Raw genomic sequence first — 25,740 nt, 5'->3', positions numbered from 1 at the left:
ACTGCCCACTCCTCTCCTAAGCCTGTTTGACCAGCTGTCTGTCTACCTAAAGACAGACTAGAGGGTGCTTTGCGTGCACACGCCTACCCACTTGAGGAAGGAAGCACTATAGGCACTCAAACCTCCAGCCACCCCTCCCATTTTCAGCACCAACCGCCAAAATCAATCACAACAAAAAAGAACCTGCGCTTGGCTTGCCTAATTTAAAAAATAAAATAAAATCAGAGGTTTAAAACATGAATATATTTTCTTGTTACTCAAGTTTATCACAGCTAAAATGGTTCCTCAGTTATATATGTTAATGTTTCTTTTTTAAATTTTTTAACCATGGCTTCTATAGATATCTCTTTAACGAAAAGTTAACACAATTTGTTTTTGCTCAGATTTAATTTTAATATCGGGACCAAGTGCTGTTCCTTGCAAAAGATAGTGTAGCAAAATGAATTTGATTGTGGGATTCCAATATGACACATGTTAAAGTGTGACATGCAAGACTTATAGCTGGCGTGAACATGTCCTGCAAAGTATGTGTATTTTTGTCTTAGCAGCACCGAATTTTCCTCTACAAGCGAACAGCAGGTCAACCGAAAGGCTTGAATTAAATAACAACAAGAGTCGTCCTATATTACTCCGCAGCACTGAGCAAAGGTCTTGGGGCACCTCTAATTTTTTTATATTTTGCTTTCAAGGAGCCAAAGTTTCTTGTAATCTTTAAAAAAACTAAAACTATTGTTCAAAATCTTTTTAAAAGTTTTTCTCTGGACATTTGCCACTTATTCTAAGTGCAGTTCTTGTACAGGACCATTTACAGAGGAATGTGATTTATTAAAGCATAAAAAGTCTCCTGGATGAGCAATACACACATAGCAGACAACTAATCAAAATATCATTATAAGTTATATCTTTGGGCACTTTGTTACTAGAAGCCTTTCACAAAGACACATAGTTTATTTCTTTTTCTTTTCAGTATGATCGACAGGAAAAAATTATTTTGCACTAACTGGTTATTCCCAAAGAGCTATTCGCCAAAAAATGTCAGCAAACTGTGCATTGCATCCTTAATAAATGTGAGAAGAAAGACAAAAAGAACCGGCAGGCCGAAAAAAAACTATCTACAGCAGATCAACATAGTTTCAACGTGTTGTTTAAGAAAGAGTCGAAAATCCAGCAAAGACCTAACGCAGACCCTGAGAGATGCATCTGGCTCTTCAGTTTATCCATCCTCTGTTCGACAAAGCCTCATCAGAAATGGTCTCCATGGAATGGTGAATGTCAAGAAGCCATTTTCAAGGATGGGAGAAGGGGAGAAAAGGCTGATGTATGCCAAATGACACAAGAACTGGACAGAAAATCAGTGATAGCAGGTCTTATGGAGTGATGAATCCCAAGAGTCCAGACCTCAACATTATAGAAGCAGTGTAGAATCGTCAAACGGCAACCAATGTCCAAACAAGAGTTTTTGAATGTCCTCAGAGATGTCTGGATAACTACTCCTGAAGACGACTAAAGAAAAAGTTACCTTAGAGGATTTAGGCTGTTTTGAAACTTAAGGTACTCATCGACCTTTTGAGGTTGTTAGAATTGCAGAAATACAGTTTTTGACAGTCAAAAGAAATGAGGGATGGCTCATGACTTTTACACAGTACTGTGCCTGCTCATTGCCCTCACACATTTTCATTGAGGTTAAAGAAATAGCAATGCGAGATGATTGACTACATTAACTGTCTGATAATGTCAATCTGCACAATTCTGCAAGTGTCTGCTCTTGTCTGTGAATGGCAGGAGATTATGAGAGAACTTCTAGATGGGCAGCATATCCCAGTGCCTACAGTGTCGCCTGCTGCAAATGAAACACATAATGAGACATGGCAGTGGGCTCTTAACCCCACTTTGTCAGATGGACACATGACTGTGTTTAGTCTTGTGCTCTCGCGTCCTGTCAGAGGTGAGCCCCGGGTTCTCAGATTGCTGCAGCTGTCAGGGGAGGCCCTAAGGACTCAAGTTGTTTCCTCAGCTCACTGAAAAGACACCATGTATGAGAACTCTACCGCCAGGGGTTGCATGTAAGTGCTGTTGTGCAGTAGTGCTGTATCATTATGGCACCTTTCTCCAGAGGGTACCTCTAATCCAGTTACAGATTTAAACAAGGGAAATGGTTTCTAAGGCATCCATGCCATTTATCCTCTGATCACAAGGAGAACAGAAAAGCAATCCTGAAGGGACTTTAAAGGACTCCACAGTCTAACCACAGTCTGAAACTGTCGCCACAGTCTGAAATTTAGGGAATTCAACATTGTTAATTATCCCTAGCCTACAAAAACATCAAAGCTCCAGCCAATAAATTAAATCATTCGATGAAACAAACAAAAACCTGTGAGGCATGTGAGACACAGAGAAGAGCACCTTAATGAACTTATTTACATTGGTCAAAGCAGCAGAAAGGCAGGCACTTAGTGCTAAAGATTACCATAATGGCATGACGTATAAAGAACACGATCTCATATCACTGAGGTTAGAGAAAAATGTAGATGAACAAGCCAAAAGCAACAAAATCATAGCTGGTCCATTCCCACTCATAGAAATCATTATCAGCACTTTATATAGCTCTCAGCCAGGCCCACACACAAACACAAACAATGCCTGAAGTTGTGAATTTGGCCCAGTCCAAACTTGGGGCAAAGAAGAAAAAAAAAAAGAGAGAAAATCACATAAAACACAGAGAGTCCCAGCACTCATTATGTGTAGCATCTATACATGACCTTTTACAATGAACTCAATATCTAAGCAGAAAGAAATAAGAGATGTGTCGTCACAGCCTTATCACTGTTAGGAGGAATAAGCAGGGGAACTTTCTAAAATTACCCTTATTCGTCAAAGTTTTAGAGGCTGGAAAGACGAGTGTCAACAGATCATGTGCGACCATGCTTTTTTTTTCTTTTCTTTTTTTGCTGTAATCCAGCAGAGTGCCTTAGGTAACCTCATAAAAACATGTTCAAGAAAGGGGTCAAAGTGAACACAAGTGTCTAAACCAGGATAACCTAAGTCCTGGGTTAGCTAGCACTGATCCACTGAGTGGCCGATTCAGAATCAGTTCATGTCTGAGCCAGTAGAGAGGTACCAAATGAAGAAAGAAGTAGTTTTCAGAGGACAGGGGTTATGAACCCCTTCTGTCTGTGGCAGCAGTCTTATTATTTTGTAAGAGTGAAAATGAAGACTGTCAACTTTTTATGTAATCCCTGTCCAGACTGAGGGATCTTTTCTATCCTCTGTAAACAGGCCAACAGTGCCCACAGGCCAAGGAGGTCCTCGAGCTCAGCAGCTGTTTTGGCAATAATCTGAAGGAAGAGGAAGGTGCATTTAAAGAGGCAATCTAATGAGCAAGAATGTGTTAAGGGGGAGGGGAGTTGGTGATAGAGGGCTGACAGCTTTCAGAGAGCTATAGAATTGGTCAGAGTTTATCAGACAAAGCAAGTGATGAGGAAACAATAGCCATTCTTCCAGATCTCCCTGCCAGGGTCAGACAGTGAAAAAAAACAACACCCCCCACACGTTGTGTCCTACAAAAGCACTGTCTGTGTTTTCAAAAAGCTTTAACTAAGGCATATACTGGGCTTAGAATGATGGGCAATTTCATGAGACAGAAATATGACAACACCAAGGGAAGGCTACCAACAACACTGTGACGCAGTAAGCCTGAGTCAATACCAATTGACTCAGTTAACAGAATCTGCCCATTGTCTGCCCTAAATGGCATTCCCCATTCCTCTCCACCACTGTATCTCCTCTTCTTATCTTTCACAGGCAGAGGAATCTTCAGTATGCAACAAGAATGCTAGCATGGGAAGCAAACCATAATAGTGAATTTCACATTGGTTAGGGGGCTAAAATGTTACTGCACAGAAGAAGAAAAAAAAAAGTGCCGATCCAGAATAAAACTGAAATATCATTAAACAAGTCCATGGTTTTAGCTTCTGATAAAATTTGGAGTTCAAAAGTCTATCTGCGAAACGTATTAAAGCACTAGTGGCACATCAAGGCTCTGACTGTAGCCAGTGTGACAGTTTACAGTGGTTTCTGGACTGCTGTTTTAAAGCCTTGAGTTCAGCATTTAAATGCTACCAATATTCCCTTTTAAATTTTCTTTATTTTCATTTTAGTTTTTAACAAAGCTGTAAACTGGCTGCTAGTTTTGCTGTCCAGATGAGAATTTCAACATGGGATTAATGAGGAGTAATCCCTTTCTTAAATCAGCCTCATGTGGTCAATCGGGGAACTGCAGCTTTTGGCACTTCAACACTGGCTTCAATATCCAGGTTGCTGCTTGGTGTATTCCCATCCAGTCATTTTCTTTTGTCAGTTTAATGGAGCGCCTCACTTTAGAGAACTTAATTAGCAGATTTATGGTCATTCAACCAGTAATCACAGGCACACATGCGGAACAACGAGAGAGACAGGCAGTTAACAGAGAGTTAAGAGAGGAATTGCTACTTTATAGATGAGCAATAAAAAGCTCTGGATAAAAAGGGTCATGCTCCTATTATCGCCAAGTGATCAGTTCAGAAGTGATAGCAGCAATGATAACAGATAATCAGATCAAATAAAACACAACTGTGCCAACATTCTAAAAAATAAATTCAATTCCACTTTTGATGCAAGCCCAATTCCACATACAGTTTAGAAAACAACTGGCAGCTTAATTCAAGGAGCCTCATGCCAGATACCAAGTGTCTAATACTAACAGCAGGTCCAGTGACTTTACAATGACTGCACTGCCTTATAGCCTCTGTGATTCAGCTTAGATAGAGTCCAAACTAAACTAACAGACCGTTAATGGCCTTTTGTAAGATGCCATTGGCACAAAAAGGCTAATTCATTTCTACTGAAGAGGGCAGCTTAGTCAGAACAATGACACACGGTGATGAGGGTATGAGGCCACACTTGAACAGCTTATGATCTTCACAGTTAATCAAAGTCAGAGGGCACAAAGGGAACGAGTGGGCAGAAGATGAAATGACTGAGAACCCCAATAGTAGATAAATCCAAACCAGAAAGACTTTAGTGTCTGAAGATGCCCACGACAGACCTAAGATGGGGAAGGATGCCAGGCAATTAACTGGAAACTCACTGGTCTGGAAGCATTTTAATAAACTGGAAACTATTTCCAAAATGGTTGACAGTTCTGATGCCGAACAGAGACAAAGACGTGCATTGTAAAGGCAGAGCATGTATTTTTTTCTTTGCTGATCAAGTTAACTGCCAAGAGGCAGGGAACAGGCGACGGACTCGAGAGCAGTCGCCGTTGTTTTTTTGGCCCCACCTCCCACCTCCCACCACCCCCTCCTCCACCTCCTAACACACAAATTCAAACACAGCCTTCTCCACCACAAAGGCAGACATGCGAGACCTGCTCCATCTATAGCAGAAAAAAACCCACACTGCAGACCATCCCCAAAGTGGCCGGTCGCCACAACCCTGAATCAATCTGCAGTACGACAGGCCTAATTTGGACCATTCAGAGGTTAAGTATTTACATGAGAAAGTTAAAGTCAGTAAAACCACCAGAGATTCCTGGAATGGGTGTGTCAGTAAGTTGACAGAAAAAATTTTAAAGGAAAGCAAAAAAAGAAATAATGTAGCATACAAGCACATTTCCCAGCACCATGCATCTGTGTGTCATGCTCACACAACTGTCCTTTTCCACAATTATTTAAATCAAATAAGAAGTTACTGACAAAAACAATCTACTCTTATACAGGAGAAATAAATACAGCTCACTAAAGGATGGATTTTTACAAGTTTTTGGCTGCTTATTTTGTTTGAGAAAACTTTTCAGTTCCTTTTCTTCTTTGTGTGTTTCAGCATCCTCCACTGTTGGCGATTAGTTGAGTGATGGCCTTACCATGTGGTCTGATCATAGACCAGAGCAGGGGGTGGGTATGGGGGTGACAAACATGCTTCATCTTGACTTTGTCTTATATAGATGCCGGTGTGGATGCATCCGAACTGCTGGTTGGGGATTTGAGAATCTCAGCCTCACTTTCTTCGTCTTAATGCTTTTCTACTCTGGACTTTTTCTTAAACTCCCTTAATCTTCCGCCAGTAGCTGGCCCGCCTGACAGGACATGACCCGCCCAGCTCATACTCACTCCATAAATCAAGAACTTCATCTCCGTTGTTGCACTTAAGCGGCGGCAGCAGCGACGGCGTTGCTTTTCTTTGCTGTGCCCCAAGAGGCCACTTCCTCCCACTGCATTGAAGCCAAGAGTTTAAACACATGCTTGTTTGCAGCCTTTTCTGACACCCGCAGGCACTAAGTGATGCTCCGAATACAGAAGTGTCTGTCTCCATGACAGCCCCAAAGAGCACACTGGAGAGAGCATGAACGTGCATGATAAGAAATAACAACCCTCTTCGATATCTTCATAAACTCCTTCTGAAAAATCACACTGAAAGAATGTGTGGTGTGTGTGATGTGGCTTGAAGGAAAAGGCATAGTGTAAAATGTGTTCATTTAACTGATTTAAAAGAAAGAGAGAAAAGTAGTCAAAAATACACACAGATTCAGCCTGTTTGGGTACTGTGCTTATTGATTTGTTATTTTCTATGGGTAAAAGAAAAAAACATGACAGCTGTAAAGAAAGAAATAGTTTAAACTAAATTCAAAGACTTGGAAAAAAAACGTCATATTGGCTTCAAGGAGCAGTGCATAAAATGTCACACACTCAATCCCTCGTGGTCTTAAGTTTTTCCTTTCCTTAGCCACTTCAGCCTTTTCCCTTAATTAAACAGTAGTGCCTTAAAAGGCTTTAAAAAAATAAAAAAATAAAAAATAAATAAATCAACAGCACGCTTTGAGTTTCTACACGATACTTCAGTCCCTTATCTGGCCAAGGTGGGCAGCTGGGTTGTTTTTATGACCAGAAGCCATCCAGAGGTCCAATATGCAAATAATTCCACTGCTGCCCAGAGCAGGACAAAGTCCAATAGATCCATTTCATCTATGGACCTTTCATGCCAGCTCAGTGGCACACAATACGATCTATCCAAACAGTCTGCACACTTGTGACCGTCAGAGTACTCCTGCTGCTGACAGCACACAAATCAGCCAGCAAGACATTTTCAGCCACGACCCATAAGGACTGAATGAAGCACTCCCAATGAACCCAGCACTTTCATCGCCATACTTCAAGGTGAGTTGAGGATTCTTCATTGCTTATCAAGCATTTCAAAGACTTTTTTTTACACCTAAGTGATGAAATGAAATTGCTGCACCCCCATAAGCCACACTCTCTCTTGCCATTGCTATCGTGCACATGGTGTTGTCAGGGGAGGAGACCATTGCTTTTTGAATGTTATCTTATCTAATCAGAGTATACTGCAGTTGAATGCATTTATTCCACAGAAATGAACACACCTGGAGGTATGATGCAGTCATATGGATCCAACAGGGAATTTGCGAAAAGATGAATGGGCTAAAATAACAAAATTATTTAAATGTGGTCAAATGTATGTCTTACTGTGAAAGAAATGTCGAAGAAATTAGATTCACTTGTAAGTGAGCTTTCATCATGCTACATGGTCATTGTGCCTCATGAGATGCCTGTTTCGGGACAGTCTTGAAATTAAGCACAGAATGAGTAAAGATGTGTTTAAGATCAAATAGACAAGAATGGGGTATGGAAATTTTCCGTTTGTTTAGCACGATGCCAATAGTGTTTGGGGTTGGATCACTGGCCTGACAAATCAACAATACCCTCCACTGTCGAATGTAAGCACATTTTGACAATTAAATACTTGGAGGATTTTGACATTTGCTTTGAACATTGAGAGTTGTGTTTGCGTTTTAATTTAATCTCAGTGCCTTAAAAATGTGCTGTTGACTAAAGGCTGTGTAATAATAGTGAAAAAAAATGGTCTTTTGTGTGTGAGCTCTCAAACAGAAAAAAATCTTAAGAGCTAATCTGTAATGTCAATATTTCAAAACAACCAACTTCAACTTTTAAATTTTTCTAAACAGAAAGGTTTACTGTGCTGAAAAGGAGACAAAGAAGGGAAAAACACAGCACTACACCCTGTGCAGTGAATGAAACGTCCAGAAGAAAAGGCAACAACTCATAGATGTTATGCTCAAACAGAAACATAAAGGAAGGAACAACATATTGTAAACTACAACAGAAGAAAAACAAAGAAAACCAATCACTAATGTAGCCTAGAACTTTCATATATGAAAAGGAAAACGGTGCTCATCATTACATGAAGATTAAACTAAATAAATGTGTTTAGATGGGACTATGCATCTTGCCCACCAACCACAACAAGACATTAATCCTGCTGGATGTTTTCGACCTGCATCTGTAATGCACCTAGGAGCACAACAAAACACCAAGTCAAACGAGGACAAAAGTTCGAGGGGGTTTTCCTAAACAGGAGGATCTGTGTTTTTACCCCACACACAGGAAGGGGGAAGGCAGGAGTTAAGGAAAAATGGTGCATGATAATACCACACATTATGCAGGGAGGTAGGTGGAATGCAACAACAAGCTTCTTACAAGCAGGTACATGTCTGATTTGGAAAACTGTTAATAGTCCATAGAGGACTGGGTAGTGTCTCACAACGAAGATATGTTGTGACTCAGATCACAAGTAAAGTAAACTCGTCTTTTTCTCACAGTGTTTTTTCACTGAAGTCATGGCATTTTCAAACCTTTAGTTTTATACTTAAAAGGCGAGGCGTAACACAACAAAAGCCCAAAGCAAGCAAAGTGTAGGCGATAGAGGAGAGGCTACCCGGAGTAAATGAAGGAGCATGAGTAATAAAATATGAATGACAATGGGCGATGTTTACATGCAGGCTGTAGGCTCGGGCCTGTCATGACTATCAGACAGCCACAGAGAAAGCGGTTCCTGATTCACACTCAAGTGCAAACAAGCCCCGCAAGCCTTGTTTCTGTAATTGATGCACTAATGGGAGAAGGTGGGTGGGGGGGTTGGCGTTAGAATGGGGGGTTCCCAGTCCAGACTGGGACTTCAAAGGTATCATGAATGCTTATCAACAACTGCGCTCTCATCAGACACAAAAGGACGGAACAGATGAAAGGAGTGCTTATGCACCTCCTCATACATCCTCTCTGCTTCATCAGCAGAGGCAGGCTGACACAGGATGATGCACAGTATCAAAACACACACTACACGTACAGACAGTGGGTCAGTAAGCAAGCTGATCACTCAACAGCACAGGCACACTTAACTTTTTCATACAGTGAGGATAAGAAATACTGTAGCAACTTCTGGGCTCTCGTGTCAATGAATCCACCCTCTGACAACTGAACCAACTTCATCTAATGATGTAGGCTATTTGATCAACTTAGTACAAGTTGATAAAAGCTTGTACTGTTAGACAGCTATTTCAACAAAAAATATTTTCTGACTTGCCTCTGAGGGCATTTACTCATGTTTAGGTATGACTTATCTCTTTGTCAGATTTCACTCCAATTCAGTGGAAGTGAATTGGATTTTGTTTATGGATCGTACAGCTCTACAGAGAAAAAAAGAAAGAAAAACCTTTGAAAAATTTAACATTATCCCTCGTCTATCCCAGCCCTTGCCAAGATGACAAATCCCTCTGCTGATCTTTTAATGGGTCAGCACTCTGTCGTCACACAGGCGGGCCAGTAGGGTCAGGGAACAGTGACAGAACTGTCCGGTCACCTTACCTTACCCCATCTGCCACATCAGAGTCACAAAAATCTTTAATGCCCTGCAAATCTAAAGCCAATTTGGTGAGGATGAATGAGGACAGTGGCAGCTCCCAGGTGACCCGGCCTTCCCCTCCCCTCAAGCAGCAAGCAGAGATTGAGCTGCAGTGTGGAGCTCCAGAGACCTCTATATTTATCTGACACAGTAACAAGCTGCTGTCTGACTGCTGCATGGTGCAATACAGCTGTACAGTTTCTCCGTATTCAACCCCCGTCACTGTGCTCCACTGTGGCCAATCACGAGACACTGAGCACTGACCCAGCGACATGTCATCGCCACGAGAGCTGTCAAGAGTGAAACTGTATTTACGTCCACGTCTACGAGAACAAGACTTACACGGAATTCTGATCATCACTTCACACGCTGCTGGGTTTCTCTACAGGAGGAGCCACATATCAAACTTGAGAGGCATAATTCATCCTGGGCGACCCCGAAGTTAACAAAGCACCAACTGGTGATTACTGTGTTTGAGTGGCCCATTAAGGCGAACAGCCAAGAAGCTGCTGGCCTGCCAAGAGAGCCATGCCATGAGGGCTGGAGAAGGCAGAGGACAGCCAGCCACCTGTGGCCATTAGGGTGCGTGCTGACAGCTGCACTGGCCCTGGGGATCCCACCCAAACAAGATAAGGAGACAACAAGGAGGCACCAAAGAGGGTCAAGGTCATTCTGTAGTCACAGACAGAAAGCAGACAAATGATATGAAAGGTACAATAAATCATAAGTGTTTAATACTGTTTGCAAACTCATCATTGTAACAAAGACAGAAGCAGTGAATCAGAGAAACAATCGGACAACTCTTTGCCCACAAAACTGCTGTTGTTTTAGTTTTGTTTTATGCTTTATGTCTTCTGTCAGTGCTTTGTTGGGTTAAGGCGACAAAAATAGTTGATTTAGATCTAACCCCTCACATATTCTATTCAATTTTACCAAAGACCTTTGTTATCATGGTTGTTGATGAAGTCTGACTCTCAGATTGTCACCATCTGGGATAAACCTTTCAAATGGCCACTCATTTCACCTTCCCGTCCATATGTCCTTTGTTAAAGGTGGGGTCTGAGATCTTGGAAAAACGGTTCCTGCAAGCTATATTTTTGAAAATACACAACCTTGCCTCTCCCTTCAGCCCACCCCTCGAAACCACGCCTTCAAAACACATGAACGCGCATGCTGTCAGTCGAGGTGTTCGGATGTTCCCGAGATCGAGAACGAAACTAGACGAGACCTCACGAGTGCTCGCGACACAAGATGAGGCGAGAGTGCTCACGTCTATTACTAGCTAACAACAAAGAAAAAAAAAAAACTCACGAGTCTGTGAACGCGCAGGGGGGAGGGGTGAGGGGGGCTGACGGTTGATGGGCATGTCAGAATCCAATAGAAGTAACTCTCATCATTACTTCTATTGGTCAGATTTTTCCTCTTGCTACACCCTCTACACTGGACTAAAAGATTTAGTTTTTTTTCCAAACATTCTATTTTAGTGGGTGCAATGGGGCCGTGAGGAGGTTTTCAGACAATATGATAAAAAAATGCTCCAGAAAACATCACAGACCCCACCTTTAAGTAAAAACAATCTTTAAGATGTAACCTTTTTGCTAAAAATGGAAAGTTTTGATTTTAAAAAAAGATAATGGATTGTGCAATAATGTTGTCATAGAAGCAGACTACAGGATCTCTGCAACATCAATACACTTCCACATAATTACAGTGAGTCATGAATGATGACAGAGAGGGATTACTTTACGAGTCTATAGACTGTTTCGCTTGGAAAATGCTGCCAATTCTACCTTTATGCATATGAGATGTTGACACTGAAAGTAACCTGGAGGACAGTTTGTAAAGTGATCCAAACTTTGCTCGGAGCAAACATAATGCAGGTCCTCATTCTGGCATAAAAGGAAATGAAAGAAAATGTTTGAGCGGAAGTGTGTGGTTGTCACAGGCATTTCATCAGGCTTTGTAATTCATGATCTTCCTTTGTAATTTTATGATGCCCTTTCATCTTGTCATTGAGCACATGCTCCAAAGAAAAACAGACAGCACAGCACCTCAGGCACGTTGAAGCCTGCTTAAGACCTCTTTTATAGATGGTATGCACACAAAAGCATGCACAAACACCACCATCAGAATCATGATTCATCCTTAGAAAAGCAGCTGCAGGATACAATAACAGTTACTCACTCTTTCAACAATAATTGTTCTACTTTTTATGTATGATATAACTGTAAACTTTATGGGAGCTGGCTGCATTGTTTAGTACCGAACCAAAACCACTAGGTCACAAAGCAATAAAATATGTAATATATATCTACACATGACCATTTGAATTGGGCTGTTTTTATATATATAAAAAAAAAAAAAAACACTTTTCAGACAAGTGTGTAGGGATAGGTAGAGGGAGCAGCTCAGAAGCCCTTTACCACATACATAACTGGGAGAAAATAGAAGAGCAGTGTTGCTGTGACCTCAGCAAACCTGACTAACTATTCTGGCAAAGCGGGATACTTTCCCCTCTCTATTCAGCATACCAGTGTACATCCTCACCTCTACAGGAGAGATTTGTCAGCAGGAGATTTCTTTTTTCCGCTGTGGAATTAACCCATGCCCTGAGAGCTTACTTGCAGGCATGGCACATTATCTCCCAGGAGTCACTGCCAAGTCAGCCAAGCTGTGAGTAAATGGCTGTTCTGACCTGAGCTATGTGGAGGAATAGAGTTGGGACAGGCAGGCAGGCAGAGGCACAGCTCAGGCACCAAGGGCAAACACAGGAAGCAGATGAGGGCACTCATCTTTCTCACCTCTCTGAGAGGCATCACAAGAGGTGGCGATAGGCCTCATCCTTCCTGCCATGCAAATCAGGACTGAGGGAAAACCACCACAGAGCTGGAGTGGGGTTGGAGGGAGGTTGCACGGAAGTTATAGTATTTGAGAAGATTCATGAATGAGAGGCAAGGGTGAAGGATGAGTCACAGCTTCCGCTCTGCACAGCCAGAAGGCAGCAGGCAGCCTATCACCAGAGGCACTGGGTGGCTCAAACAGGCATCAGACAGGCTGGAAACACATTACACACTGAGCTAATGCTTACGCAGGCATTCATTCACACACAGCAGGCACAGTCACAGTGGACACATGCAACCTGGGCACAAGATGAGGAAAATTTGTCAACAGGGATGGCTTGTGAGAGAAGAGAGCATATGTCTGAGTGAGTGTCAGTGTGTTTGGATGCAAATGCAAGTGTGTCAGTCTCTCTGGAGGCTGGTAGCAAGACACACACGTCCTATTTTTGGTGAGAGGAAATCTCAAAAAGAAGTTGATCTGTCAGTGCTTTGAGAAAAGAAATTTGGGGCAAAGAGGACACGAGTCAGATAAACTCGCATGGCAGACCATCAACGGACAATAAGCTCCACTGTTCATCCATGGATAATAACACACTGTATAATCATGTCATCATGACTTTGCACAACTCTGCAAACTCAAAAGTTACTTTTTTTTTTAACCAAGAAAGACTGTTGTTGACATTGAAAGTTAGTAACAGCAGTCAACACAGGCCTGTGGCTTTTCATCACACTGAGGAAAATTGAATAATTTTACAATTTTGCCTTTGCAAGAAAGTCAAAACACATTAAAGTGTGAGGTGAAAAGAATTCCACCCCAGGCATCTCAAAAGTCCAAAGGCAACCAATAAAACCAATTGAGCAGAAAAACTATTTGTAACCAAACTGAGTTTTCCTCTTACTTTAAGGGGGGCCAAGGTTCTGAGTGCTCCGCATGAGGGTCTCTGTTGTGGGCAAAAGTACTAAGATCAGCTGCCAACCGATCCAAGAATGACATTTATGAAAGTGACCTGGATGGGAGAATCGCAGCAAAAGCCAGGAATGAGGAGGAGAAGAAGGCAGGGAGGGTGCAGAGATTGGGATGAGATGAGTGCAGGTTGTAAGAAATGTGCTTTCAGATCTTTGATGTGTAAATAAATCGAAAAACAATTAATTCTGATATAAAACTCTCTGGTACAAATTCACTGTTGGGATTAATGTATTAACTATCTTGTGAATTATAAACAGTGTGGGATGTACATCTTACTGTTTAGCCTTTCTTGCTACACAGCAAGACACACCATTTTAAGAGGTATAAGCATGTGACAGTGTGATCTGGAAGTCTGACTTCCAAAATAGTCATTTTCTGCTCAAGATTTATGAGAGCCTTTTGTTTGCACATGCGACTCGCATATCTCTAAGACACAATTAGCCCTGGCATATTGCTTGTCTTCAACAAACATTGTAAATGTATGTAAATATGTACGTACTTTAAATAACCGTAAGCAAGTACAAGAGTGGTACAAGTACAGAAAGATCTGCTTTTGAGCTGCGAGATTCCTGAAACTTTGCTCAACCGATACAAGCACACACTATGAAGTAATACTTGTCCTTCCCCTTTTTAATCATTTCAGGTACCATAGAGAGCCACTATAGAGCCAGCTCATTGTATACACCTGTTCCAACAATCGTTTTAGTTTGTTTCACTCCACTGAAAATACTGACAGGTGATGTGACCTCACAAGCTTGGTAGCGCTGCTTGGATTTAACACCAATACATCACATCAGTCTTTTAAAATGTAGGTACACTCATTAAAACCAACCAATAAATCCAATTCCCACTGCCAGAAGTAGCATGTTTACCCTCAGTGTGCTGAAGGTAAACAACAAACACTTGTGCTGGAGTTAATTCTTGTACTTAGAGTGAGTCCTGTAAGTATCACTCCTTCCAGTGGACAAGCTTGTAAGCTACAACAACATGAGGGGGTGACATTACACTGCATCTTGGAGGCTGTGAGGCTTTCTCAGGCAATTGGACTGGTTTATTATTTCAGGCTGGACCATGGGCGTTAACCCCAAACAGCCAAACTGTGAGTGAGCTGTTTTGCAAGATGGTCAGTCAAACGAGAGGCAAAAATCAATCAGTTTTGTGTCTGTGAGCTGCTGCTGTGGGTTTTAGAGCCTCCATGAGGGATCCGATGGTTAGTAAACATGCGTTTCTGTAAAGAAAAGTTCAGCCGTGCCCATTTTTGCATCCCGTAGTGAGGAACTCACATTGAAAATTTGCATGTGCACCTTGGTTGTGTGTTCCCAACAATGCCAATTTGAGCAGGAGTCAATAAATAGCCATGACTACTAAAGAGTGTTTTGAAGATGCAGGACTAAATGCTGCTTAAAAGCTTTCCCATTGCACTCAAGAGTCAAATGTTAGCAGGATTTTTAAGACCAGCATAAAAAGAACTACATTAAAGCTGTGCTTTTATTTGTTCAATTTTCTGTTAGACAGCAAAGAGGATTTTTTTCTTTCGTATCCCTTTCTGTATTTTGTCTTTTTAGTCACAATAATCCCACCCCCCAGCTGCCAAAATGAATGGTTCTTGGTTTTAAACCACCAAAAAGTCAGTAGGTTGGCTGTCGAAAGGCCAACGAACCCAGATACCCTTGAAAATATTTGATATGCAAAAGGAAAAACAGTCTAACAGTCTAAGCATCTATAAAAGACGCTATGCCTTTCATCGCAGAACATAAAGCCAGTGTATCTATTCCAGTTACACCAAGGTCTTAACAGGACTTAACAATAGCACCTGTTTATTATAGGAATTAACAGTAACATACATGCACATGCCTGTACACGCACGGTAAGTGCACACAGAGCCAAAGTTTACTGAACATGATGACTGTGTTGTATACACACATAAGTATAAAGATTCCTGGCAGTAATGATGCACATGCCCACCCTCTCTTTTCCCAGGAAGCTGTGCTGATCCAGCAAACAGAAGGCAACATGAACCCTGCCCATGGATAAAACACAATAGTGATCATTCCATTGTTTGTCTGGTTAAGGGGGGCAGGAAGGAATGAATTTGATCAACATGAGTATCATCTCTTCGGCACCAACACTGGCTTACTGCCAAGGCTTTGTACAAAATGGAGCAAAGCGCAGGGGAGTAGTTCATGCCCATTGAGAACAGCGGATGTATGGGCACTGAGTCATGGGACTGAATGTGCCCCCAGGAAAGCACAGGACTACCAAGACTGGAATGTGAGCTTTTTTTCTGTTTCCTGTCCCTGTAACCGCAAGACGCTGACAAGCTCCAGAAATTCCATTAAATATTTAAAAGCTTCCTCAAACAGTATCTGTGAACTCGGCCCACCGTGGCAGACAACAACGCCAGACAAACACAGAATAGCCCACACATTGATTTGTTTAACTTATTCTAATTGCAAGTAAGACACAAGCAGTCTCTGTATGGCCTTGTACACTTGGTCCACACATACAGCCTGCATTTTGTATTTCCCCCTCTTTATCCCCTCACAAGTGCAATGACTAAGCCGGCAAGAATTTCTACCATATATACTTAAAGGCGCAGAGTCATTTTATGTAAATTAACAAACATGCCATACATATAAAGTGTAGATCTAACCCTCAGCAAGAACAAAGTGAGCATTATTTTTCGCAGTGCAATCTGTCGAATTAATCTCAATAACAGGAAAATTGAAATCTGCGTTAAAATCATTATTTGTCATCATATTAGCATTGAGAGTCAGAAAAATAACCAAACTAAAATTTCAAATAAAGAAACAAATAATTTAACAGTTGGTTAGCATGCACAGTAGTCTGACGGTTTCACATCAGCTCTTTAAGACACAAAGTGATTAATAAACTTAAACCAGAAGAAAAGCAATATATTTTCAGCGGACCCCATTTCAGCGGATGTTGTATATAACCGCAGCATGCATGACATGCCAATATGATGTTTTATGGCAACACGACATGTTGTTAGAAAACTCCAACTTCATCAACACTTTATTATTATACTGTTATACTTTTAGATGATGTGTTGTCAAGTCTTGTGCAACTGGAACATATTGCATGCATACTGTGGCTCCATACATCACTGTCAAGGGTCCCTCTGAATGAAGCCCTGAATACCAAATGTAAATGTGACCTGCGTCTAAATATGTGAATGTTTGAATACTTATGTCCCAGAAGGGCACATTTACTTTTTTTTTAAGATTATTGGTTACAATAAGACAACTAAAGTATACCATCAGTGGTATTGTTTATTAATAGATTATCTTTCTGATCTTCTGCTTTTCAGAACTTGGTTATAATTATGTTGCATTGTTTGGAAAAAAAAAAAAACAATAGTCTGAGTAGTCTGACCTGAAATGGCCTCAGGTCAGAGTATACAGACCAGATGTACCAAATACATCTTTGGCAAAGCAGAAGTAAACATATTGTCAAAAGAAACAAACAAAAAAAAGCCTCGCTGGTGCAAAAGCTCTTCCAGCTGTCAGGGCTCCAAACTGCTTTAGTTCTGCCGAGTTTCCTGTTGAGTATCAGTTTAGAGCAAAGACTGTCCGTAGCATAACTGGAGAGCAGGTCTCTGGTCTATGTTAAATTTTCATCTTACCTCAAGGACCTAAAAGTGACACCCAGCGATGGTCGGCCCAGTTTCATTTGTTTTTGGCTTGTTTAGAAACCAATGGCAGTTTCAGTTTGTGTTTTTTTAAAGAAAGAAAAAAATCTGAATTACACACAGTCAGGCTCAAAACATCAATCAATATCTTTAATAAAATCATATGTTGTGATTCTTTGATTCAGGCAGGGCAAGGTAGCATGGGTTGAGAAACTAGCCTTGAGTGCCAGTGAGTCTCAGCATACCGTCAGTTAATATTTGATAGCATATAGAAGAACATTTTAGCTCTGAGACAACTTGAGAGTAAGGGAATGTTAGCCTCCTTGTGCAGCTATGGAGATTAACCTGAGCCGAGACAGGGCATGTATACAGCAGCACACTTTCTGCTCATCTGCCTGATTCCAACAGGCTTTAGTCTATCTGCTTTTGGCTCAGGTTCAGCAGCAGAGGGTAAGCCATCTGCAGCAAACATAGACCTGAGGAGGTTATGTGACCCAGTCTGGACACATTTTAGTCACGGGACACCCCTCCCACTGCCAGCCCTCCCGACTCAAAGCAAACATCATGTAATGTCAAAGGATCCTGAGTCTGGCCAAACAAGCTGGTTGCTTGAGACTATTGTGAGAGTGAGAGAATGTCTCCGAACAAGTAAACAGTTGAGATGTCTGACAGCCGGGCTGTTAACAGCCCCTGATAAGCCCTGCAGAAACGAGTGAGGTGAAAATAGTGAAAGAAACACCAGCAGAACAACTGACAGGCAGAATCAGAGATGAGGCTAAATGAAGTGGAGAATGCCAGTGAGGAAGAAATTAACAGACAGCATGTGGGAAAAGGGAAAAGCTACAGCAGGAAGGGCAGGGAGGGTGCATGAAGAAGCATGGGGGGTGTTAAAGGAGGAGGAGAAGAAGAAACAAGAGGAGAGACAGGTTTTTTCAACACAGAGCGCCCTTCACTGAGAGATTGCTGTTGAGCCAGTGTATTTGACATTTGTCTAACATTTCCCCTCAGTGCCCCTCCTCTTGTGTACGGCTCATCAGTAAGGGCCTCTCTGCGCATTACGGCCTGCCACTAAAAGCACCCAGAAACTCTGCTCCAATCTCCACTTCCCTAGACTGTCGCTCGCACTCACTTCAATCCAGTTGCAAGTAACCTGGCATTATCTGTTCATCCTCAGATTACAATTACCAATGCTGTCTGAGAAAACTTAATAGAGCCCAAGCTGTAATAAGAACCGGTCTGAACATATTTGTCTGAACACTGGACAAACATGTGGAAAGAAGTAGTTTTTTTTTTTGGGGGGTGGGGGGGGGGTGTTTCTGTAAAGCACTTCAAGGGGCCCAGAGGCTAAAGCTCTGATCTAGCAGACAGCACTCTCCCTCATGTAGTGTAATTAAAGAGAAGACCAGGCTGTATTGACTAAAAAAACCACTGCATGCCCTTGAAGGAACATCTGTACTGGACAAAAACAAGGCAATTATGCAAAGGGGTGGGGAGACGAGAGAAGGAATCTTAAGCAGGAAAGAGAGAAGCAGACATATCAAGAAGAAGAAGAAAAAAAAAACAAAGATGGGCATAAAGCCTGGGATACTAAAATGCATCACCAGTCTTCTCTAGCTTCATTCTCTCTTCATATTGTTTGAGTAACTCCTATTTTACTTTTTAAAAAACTATGTAGCTCTCTGAAGCCTTTATCTGCAGCCTTGAGACCCCAAAACCCTCCAGATGAATGCATTTATCTTGACCTCGATCTGGGGCTCTGAAAGAGGCAGACTGGTCTCAACAATACTCCTGCTCTACTTCTTAAGTATGCTGTGTGAGAGCAACAGACAGTTTCACCACAAAACACCACAAAGCATCTACTGTGGGAGGAACAGACGTGACTAAACAATCGTAAGCCTGCACCTTTCACAGTGTATCGTTCTGGAAACATTCAGGAAAATGTTGTTCTGAAAACCTTTTAACAAAAGGGATTCAAATAACCCCACAACATTTTTCATCTATATCGTCAGTTGTGTATGGATTATGCAATTCCTAACATGCAGGAAACACCAGCAGGTCACTGCATCCAAGAATAAACAAAGACAAACAATAAACATCAATGCTACTCTACAGAGACAGACGTGGTCAAGGGGGGGAAAAGACGTATTTTCAATTTCCACTATTTGTTCTGCAGGTTCCCACCAAGTTAAGGGGGGTGTTTGTGAATCTGAGGGAGAGGGAGGGCATAGGAGGAACATGTTCACAGCATTACTTTTATGAAGAAAAATGAGAGAACAAAGAAAATGGCATAGATTACAAGTCAACCTCAACATTGTTGCCACAATAATACGTGTGCGTCTCCATGCCACGGTACAACATTTCTGCTTTGCCTCCACAGAGGGCTCTCAATGCCACAAATTGTGGCACAACAGAGTGGCAAAAGATGGAAATTTATATCCTGATACCCGGTGACAAATTAAAATTAAAAACCAACATAAAGAGTCAGTGATATAGTGGGCCTCCAGATCAGCTTGATTATGCATCAGCAATGATTCTACAGGTTTGTGGTACTCTACAGAAAAGGCTGAACACCGTTCTTAAAAAATACATTGTCCAACAAGTATGGAAATGTGTCGTAAAAGGATGAGAGCCATAAAATAAATCGGTGATGAATTGTTGTCAGGCTTCCCCATGGAGCACTCAATAATCATAACATCAAAATGACCCCACAAAGAGTAGTCAAAGCTATATGGTAGAGGTAATGGGTTCAGGAATTTCCTTTAAACTGTCAACCATGTGTATAGTCATTGCCAGCAACTGTTTTCTCAATAACATTTCTACACATAAGCCAATTAGATCTCGAATCTGAGTCCTGGCACTGTGTCAATAACCTATTCTGTAGCTTTATGATTAACCTACAGCTGATTTCCCAGCGGATGTTATTTTTAAGTGCAGTCTGTGAAGGAATCTGAAACTCTGATAAAAACTCAATGGGCTCTTTTGTATTTGAAGAATCTACACTGTAAGACCCTGAGGTAAAAAAAAAATGCCAGAAACACTGTGACGATAGCCTAAGGAAACAATTCAAACTTGATATCTGCAAAATAGCTGCATGAATAGCAACGCGGGAAAGAACATTTATGTAGACTTAAAAAAAGAATGGTTGGACTATGCCAGAGAGCAGAATGTTTTTTCTAGGAAAAGAAAATTAACAGCTCAGCTTTGTCTGCCTTACAAAAGAAATACAGCTGATCTAGTTGTCCCAAAATCTGACCTGAAAGCACAAGCTACTCACAATGAATCAAGTATTAAAAAAAATAACAGTGAGGATATGATTAAGTTTCTACAAGGTGCTACGCTCAATGTTAGAGCTTTCTCAATGATTGAGACACATTGAAAACTGGACTGAAATACACATCAAACCTGCAGACTGAAAAGAATTTAGAATCTAAAATGCCTATAAATAACATGACACTCCCCTGAACTCCTCAAAAAAATGCATGACCCCAACGCTGGGCGAAAGTATAACAAGAATGACCCTCCCTTCATATTCTTCAGTACACCCCTTTTCATGAACTGCAAAATCTCCCCCAGGCAAATATTTAGCTGACACGGTCCAGACTGGAAGACTACCTAATTTCTTGGCAGAGATACTTTAACCTCAACTGAGTATGTCTCACTAATACCTGGTGCTCTATATTGCAGCCATCCTTCATTCCATAAATAGCCTGATCTAAAGACAAGGTCTCTGTAGTGAACAGAGAGGAAATGTTTTCACTGGACCACAGACAATCCTGCAGCCTGACGGAAATGAATGAAAAACCTTGCAAAGATTCTCAGGACTTGATCGCTGGTGAAGATATGCGCAATTACAGAATGTTTGTGAGACTGTAAACCACCATCCAAGATCAAAGTCACATCTGTGTTTACTCTACTTTCATTTGAAATGGTGCACAGACCATGTCACAATTACACTTGATTCTTCACCTGAGGTGGTCAGCTTTAGAGATAAAACAGAGAAATCAAGTTACCTTTCTGGCACTGGTTGGAGGTCCAGCAGCGGTAGTCATTGTTGTCATTGAAGGACGTCCTCTGACAAAGCGGGTTATCTTCCATGATGCCAGGGCAGACATTGTCACACTCCTTTGCCTTCTTGTTCCCATTGATAACATTATTGAACTCAGCAGCCATAATCAGTGACCAGTCCACCGAGTCTAAGTAGCAGAGCTCTGGGTTTTTTTCAATCCGCATGGCTCCACGGGTGATGTTCCTCAGGTTGTACAGACCAATGTCCTTTAGGCTGGTCATCTCATAGATCACCAAGGCGTAGTTGTAGAAGAGATTGCGCCCACGGATGACACTCAGGTTGGGGAAGAGCATGCTGAGGCTATCCAGGCCCGAGACACGAAAAAGAAGCAGGTAGTCGGTGATGACGGTCAGCTTAGGGAAGCTGAGGGAACGGAAGACCTCCTGGTGGATGTTGCTGGTCTTGTCGTTGATCAGGAGGATCTGCAGGTAGCCTTCCACCACCGTGCAGTTCTCGAGCCGCTTGAATTCACTTATGTCATTTCGGATGTCGATACTCGGGCTACAGACTGGAAGACACAGAAAGATGACATATGTAGGCCAATAAGTGGGTAAAGCAAGACAACATTAATGGTAGAGTGTTGCAGATTTTGTCCTTTTTTATTTTCTACTTTACATTTGTAAAGGTAGTACAGGTGTTTGGCCACATTCAGATGTAGATTACATTTGCCAAAAATTTTAATTACAATAATCTCCTTGAAGCATTTAATCCTGTTAGTCAAGATGGTGAGCCTGGCAGAATGCATTACAGAGCCGTGGAAGACTGTTTGCAACATTAGGACACCAAGATCCTACTACATTTAAAAGGAGTTGATTTGTGCTCAGTGTTCTCTCAGGAAGGTATTTTTAACTGTGACAAAGTAGAAACCATCATCGGGTTGAAGAAATGTTTTTATGGTTTCACACCGATAGGCATAGGTTAATATGTTGGCACTCCTTCTGTAACAAATCAGATGCAAACCCTGCATGCAAACCCTGCGTTTCTCTGTAAAGTGTTTTGCTTGTCACCTCAAATAACCTCAGCCTGTTGGTGAGCCATTTCTCTGAGCTTGGAAAACAACACTTGAAACCACAGTGCCGGGAGCGTCGGCTGACAACATACTCACATTCAAACAAACCTGAACAACAAAGACACCATTTATTGTCGATGTTAATCACCTCTCCCAGAAAATCAAGTGATAATGTTCAACTTTCAGACATACAAAAAGTAGATCCTTGTAAAGTAAATCCCAGTTGAAACAGGTCTTGTTTTGTCTGCTAGTTTTGGTAGTTTCTCAAATGTGCCAGGCTATGACATCCTCACACATTAAAACCTCTAAGCGGGCAAGAAGATGAATACAAGTTTGGATTTAGAAGCAAACAAATAATTGACAAACTCCATGCCAACAACAATGAAAAAAATATATAACAATAGCAATACAAATAGGCCACATAACTTTGCTTGCTTTCTGAGGCTGATATAGTCCGTTTCTGTCATTCACTCATACAAGTGTGATGTACAACATTTGCAACACATACACAATACATACAATACTATTCAGCAAAAAGAGATACCCTGTAAAATGTAAGTCAAAGCATCTGACTTGTAAATCATTTAAATCCTAATTTTTTAAAAAAGAGCTAAGTAGCCTATAGTTAAGTTTTCATGGCATCCATGCCAAGTGCACTAATTCACCCCCATATGTCATCATGGTACCTGGCTTTTGAGTTGACCACTGAGGATGGTCACTCCCCGCATGATTTCCAGAATTTTAATTTAGCCAGACCACAGTTTTCCACATCACTTGTGTCCATCTTAACACGAGCTCAGGCCTAGAATGAAAGTGACAGCCTTTCTGGGTCTTCTACATACGATTTCTTTGCATAATATTCAAATCACTCATTTGGAAACTGAGACAAACTGCAATCACTGACGATGGTTTCCAGAAGTGTCCCTGAGCCCATGCAGTGTCATGTCTGATTTCAACGTAGTGCCACCTGAGGAGCCAAAGATCACAGGTATTCAAGTCTGGTTTTCTGCCTTGTCCTGAGTACACAGACTTCTATCCGTTCTTTTAATTATATTATGTACAGTAGATGAAAGCAGCATCCTCATCTTTACATCTGAAGGGATCAGCCACTCAAATGTTCTCTATATACCTATCAATATTACTGAACCAACCCAATTAGTTCAATTTAAACATTTGATATGTTTTTGACTTGATTAGATATAATTACATTGCATTCATCTTTACATTTTACACAGCATTGAAACTTTTATGGAAACCAGACTGAAGTAAAACATGGTGGACCAACATCAGTGTGTTCTATGAGTTGTTTCTTTGCTCGTGATATTGTTGTTGTCTCTTTTCCTTAAAGATATTGTTAGAATTTACCGCGTCATTTCTTAAGGTGTTGTGTTGCCCACCTTACGTAGTATTCAACATTTGTATGTCATTCTGTCATTGTAGTGCAACTGCTCGTGGTTTCCAGATTCATGCCATGTTGAAAGTGATACGTAAACGTTACTGGGTCTGATCTGGTAAGATTGCCGTCACAACTCTTACCCAACAGTGAACAGGGTACTCATTCAGACATGAGGCTTTCACGTTCAGTTGAACTGAAAGGAGTGCTTGTCTGAAAAGGGCTTTAAACAGGATTCAACAGGCCGAGCTTTAGAAGAATAACACTTGGTCCAATGATAACACAGTAGAAAGATGCAAAGAAAAAGTGGGGTGACAGACTTTGATATGACATGTGTCAGTAAAGTAGCAGCTTTTCCTTTTACTTCATTCAATATTCAAATGCATCAGAGATAAATACAAAAACTTAACAATACATTTGAATCATTTTACACTTTAAACTGGCTGTAAATGAAATCCAGTGTTTTATGTTACAGGTAGATAGTGAGCTACTTTAGAATCTTTTCAAGATTGTGACTGTAATTGTTATTAAAGTATAATTAGAGAATTCATGTATACTTCAGAAAACAAGTGGCAAATTATTTTTGAACAGTCTAAAAGAAGGTTTAACAATTGGTCCAGGAAACGCCTTGACATATGAGCTCCTTGGTCAAACTTGTTATGTTCTTACAAAGGCTTAGGACGGTGATGCAGTGGTACCGCCACAGCGGCTGTCCAATAAGGCTGACTGTTTTCAAGGCTAGTCTTTGATCCTTGTCACAACACCGTCTAATCATATAAGTGGTTGAAGCAAAGCACTAAACTGTTGTAGTCCAAAACAAACATTACACCAGTGGGCTGGTTTTCTTAAAATGGGTAATTAACAAAAGAAATACCATAGAAATGGCACCTAGGACTTCTCTTTGGCTAAACCATAACATCTCTATGCACTCAAGATGTCTCCCGAAGTAAATTCACTTCATGTCAACAGTGATTTTGATGTGCTTTGTTCCATATAGTCCGCCTAAAATAGAAGCCCCATTGTTTAAGGGGGTGAATGAGCTATATTCGCTCCTGATGGGCTGTTTCGCTTCTCCAATTTTAGAACGGAAACAATTACTCCAGTAGAAAATAGTATTTGCTTTCTCCAATCAACACCAATGCCCCTGGGCTCCACTTGTGAGCCATCAAGCTCCATGTCTTCTTTGTTTCATTGAGAATTTTCTTCCAGCTTCTCCAGCAGCCAGGGAGAGGGAGGAAGGGAGGGAGGGAGGAAGGGAGGGAGGGAGGGTGGAGCCACTCAAATACAAAGAGTAATTTGTTTGTTGGTAAAGAGAAGCTCTGGGCTCCACTTCCTGATGAGGGCATTAATAAAATCAGGGGGCGTCTGGCCAGAGAAAGATAAGATTTCTGCCAAGCCAAGCTATCGTAATGAAAAACTGAAAAAAAAGAAAAAAGAAACTAAATGTGTTTCTGAGAGTTGTAAATGCTAAAGAAAAAAAATGCTGTAATAGAGAGGAATGACACAACCCTCCCATTTTGTGATTCCTTTGCTTATTAAGCATATCCAGAACCAGCAATTACAGTCGTCTCCTTGAAAAAAGACTAAGGAGATTGGCTCAAACTAAGCCTTCAGGTCCTTTCTGATTCAAGACAACTCATATGTTATAAAGATAAAAAAAACTTAAATAAAATTTAGTTCACAAATCTTTTACTTATCAATAGTGAAGATATTTCACCACACAGCGTTAATCCTACACATGTGCCCGTCCCTCCCTCCTGTGTCTCTTTACTCTTCACACTGCTGAGTAAACACACATATCTCCACAGCGTAATGCGATCCATCAGCTCATGTTTATGATTGATAAACCTTGCCCTGGCCCTCTGTGGAGATGTCACACCACAAACACATACACACCTGCACAAACGAAGGCAAACAAAACCCTGCACACATCCGTTAAGATCAAACCAAGTCTAACGATCACCGTTTGTCTTAACGTCCCATAAAATCTGACTCAAATTCAATAAACATGCCCAACGTGTAAATGATAAATTCAATCTCAGTAGGGACTGACAGACACAGAA

At 41.3% G+C, this 25,740-nt stretch overlaps 1 protein-coding gene across 1 annotated transcript in view; it reads right to left on the bottom strand.

Annotated features, from left to right (window-relative positions):
* igf1ra (insulin-like growth factor 1a receptor) overlaps positions 1-25,740 on the bottom strand; it is a 72,137-nt gene that overhangs the window by 40,601 nt on the left and 5,796 nt on the right. The window contains exon 2 of the mRNA XM_075469794.1: positions 21,220-21,783. Within this exon, the coding sequence (XP_075325909.1) occupies positions 21,220-21,783 (564 nt within the window). The remainder of the gene's footprint in view (positions 1-21,219; positions 21,784-25,740) is intronic.

The sequence above is a fragment of the Odontesthes bonariensis genome, chromosome 7 (genome assembly GCF_027942865.1).
Source record: "Odontesthes bonariensis isolate fOdoBon6 chromosome 7, fOdoBon6.hap1, whole genome shotgun sequence".
NCBI lineage: Eukaryota > Metazoa > Chordata > Actinopteri > Atheriniformes > Atherinopsidae > Odontesthes > Odontesthes bonariensis.
The sequence above is the reverse complement of the archived record's forward strand: the minus strand, read 5'-3'. Positions and strand labels throughout refer to the sequence as shown.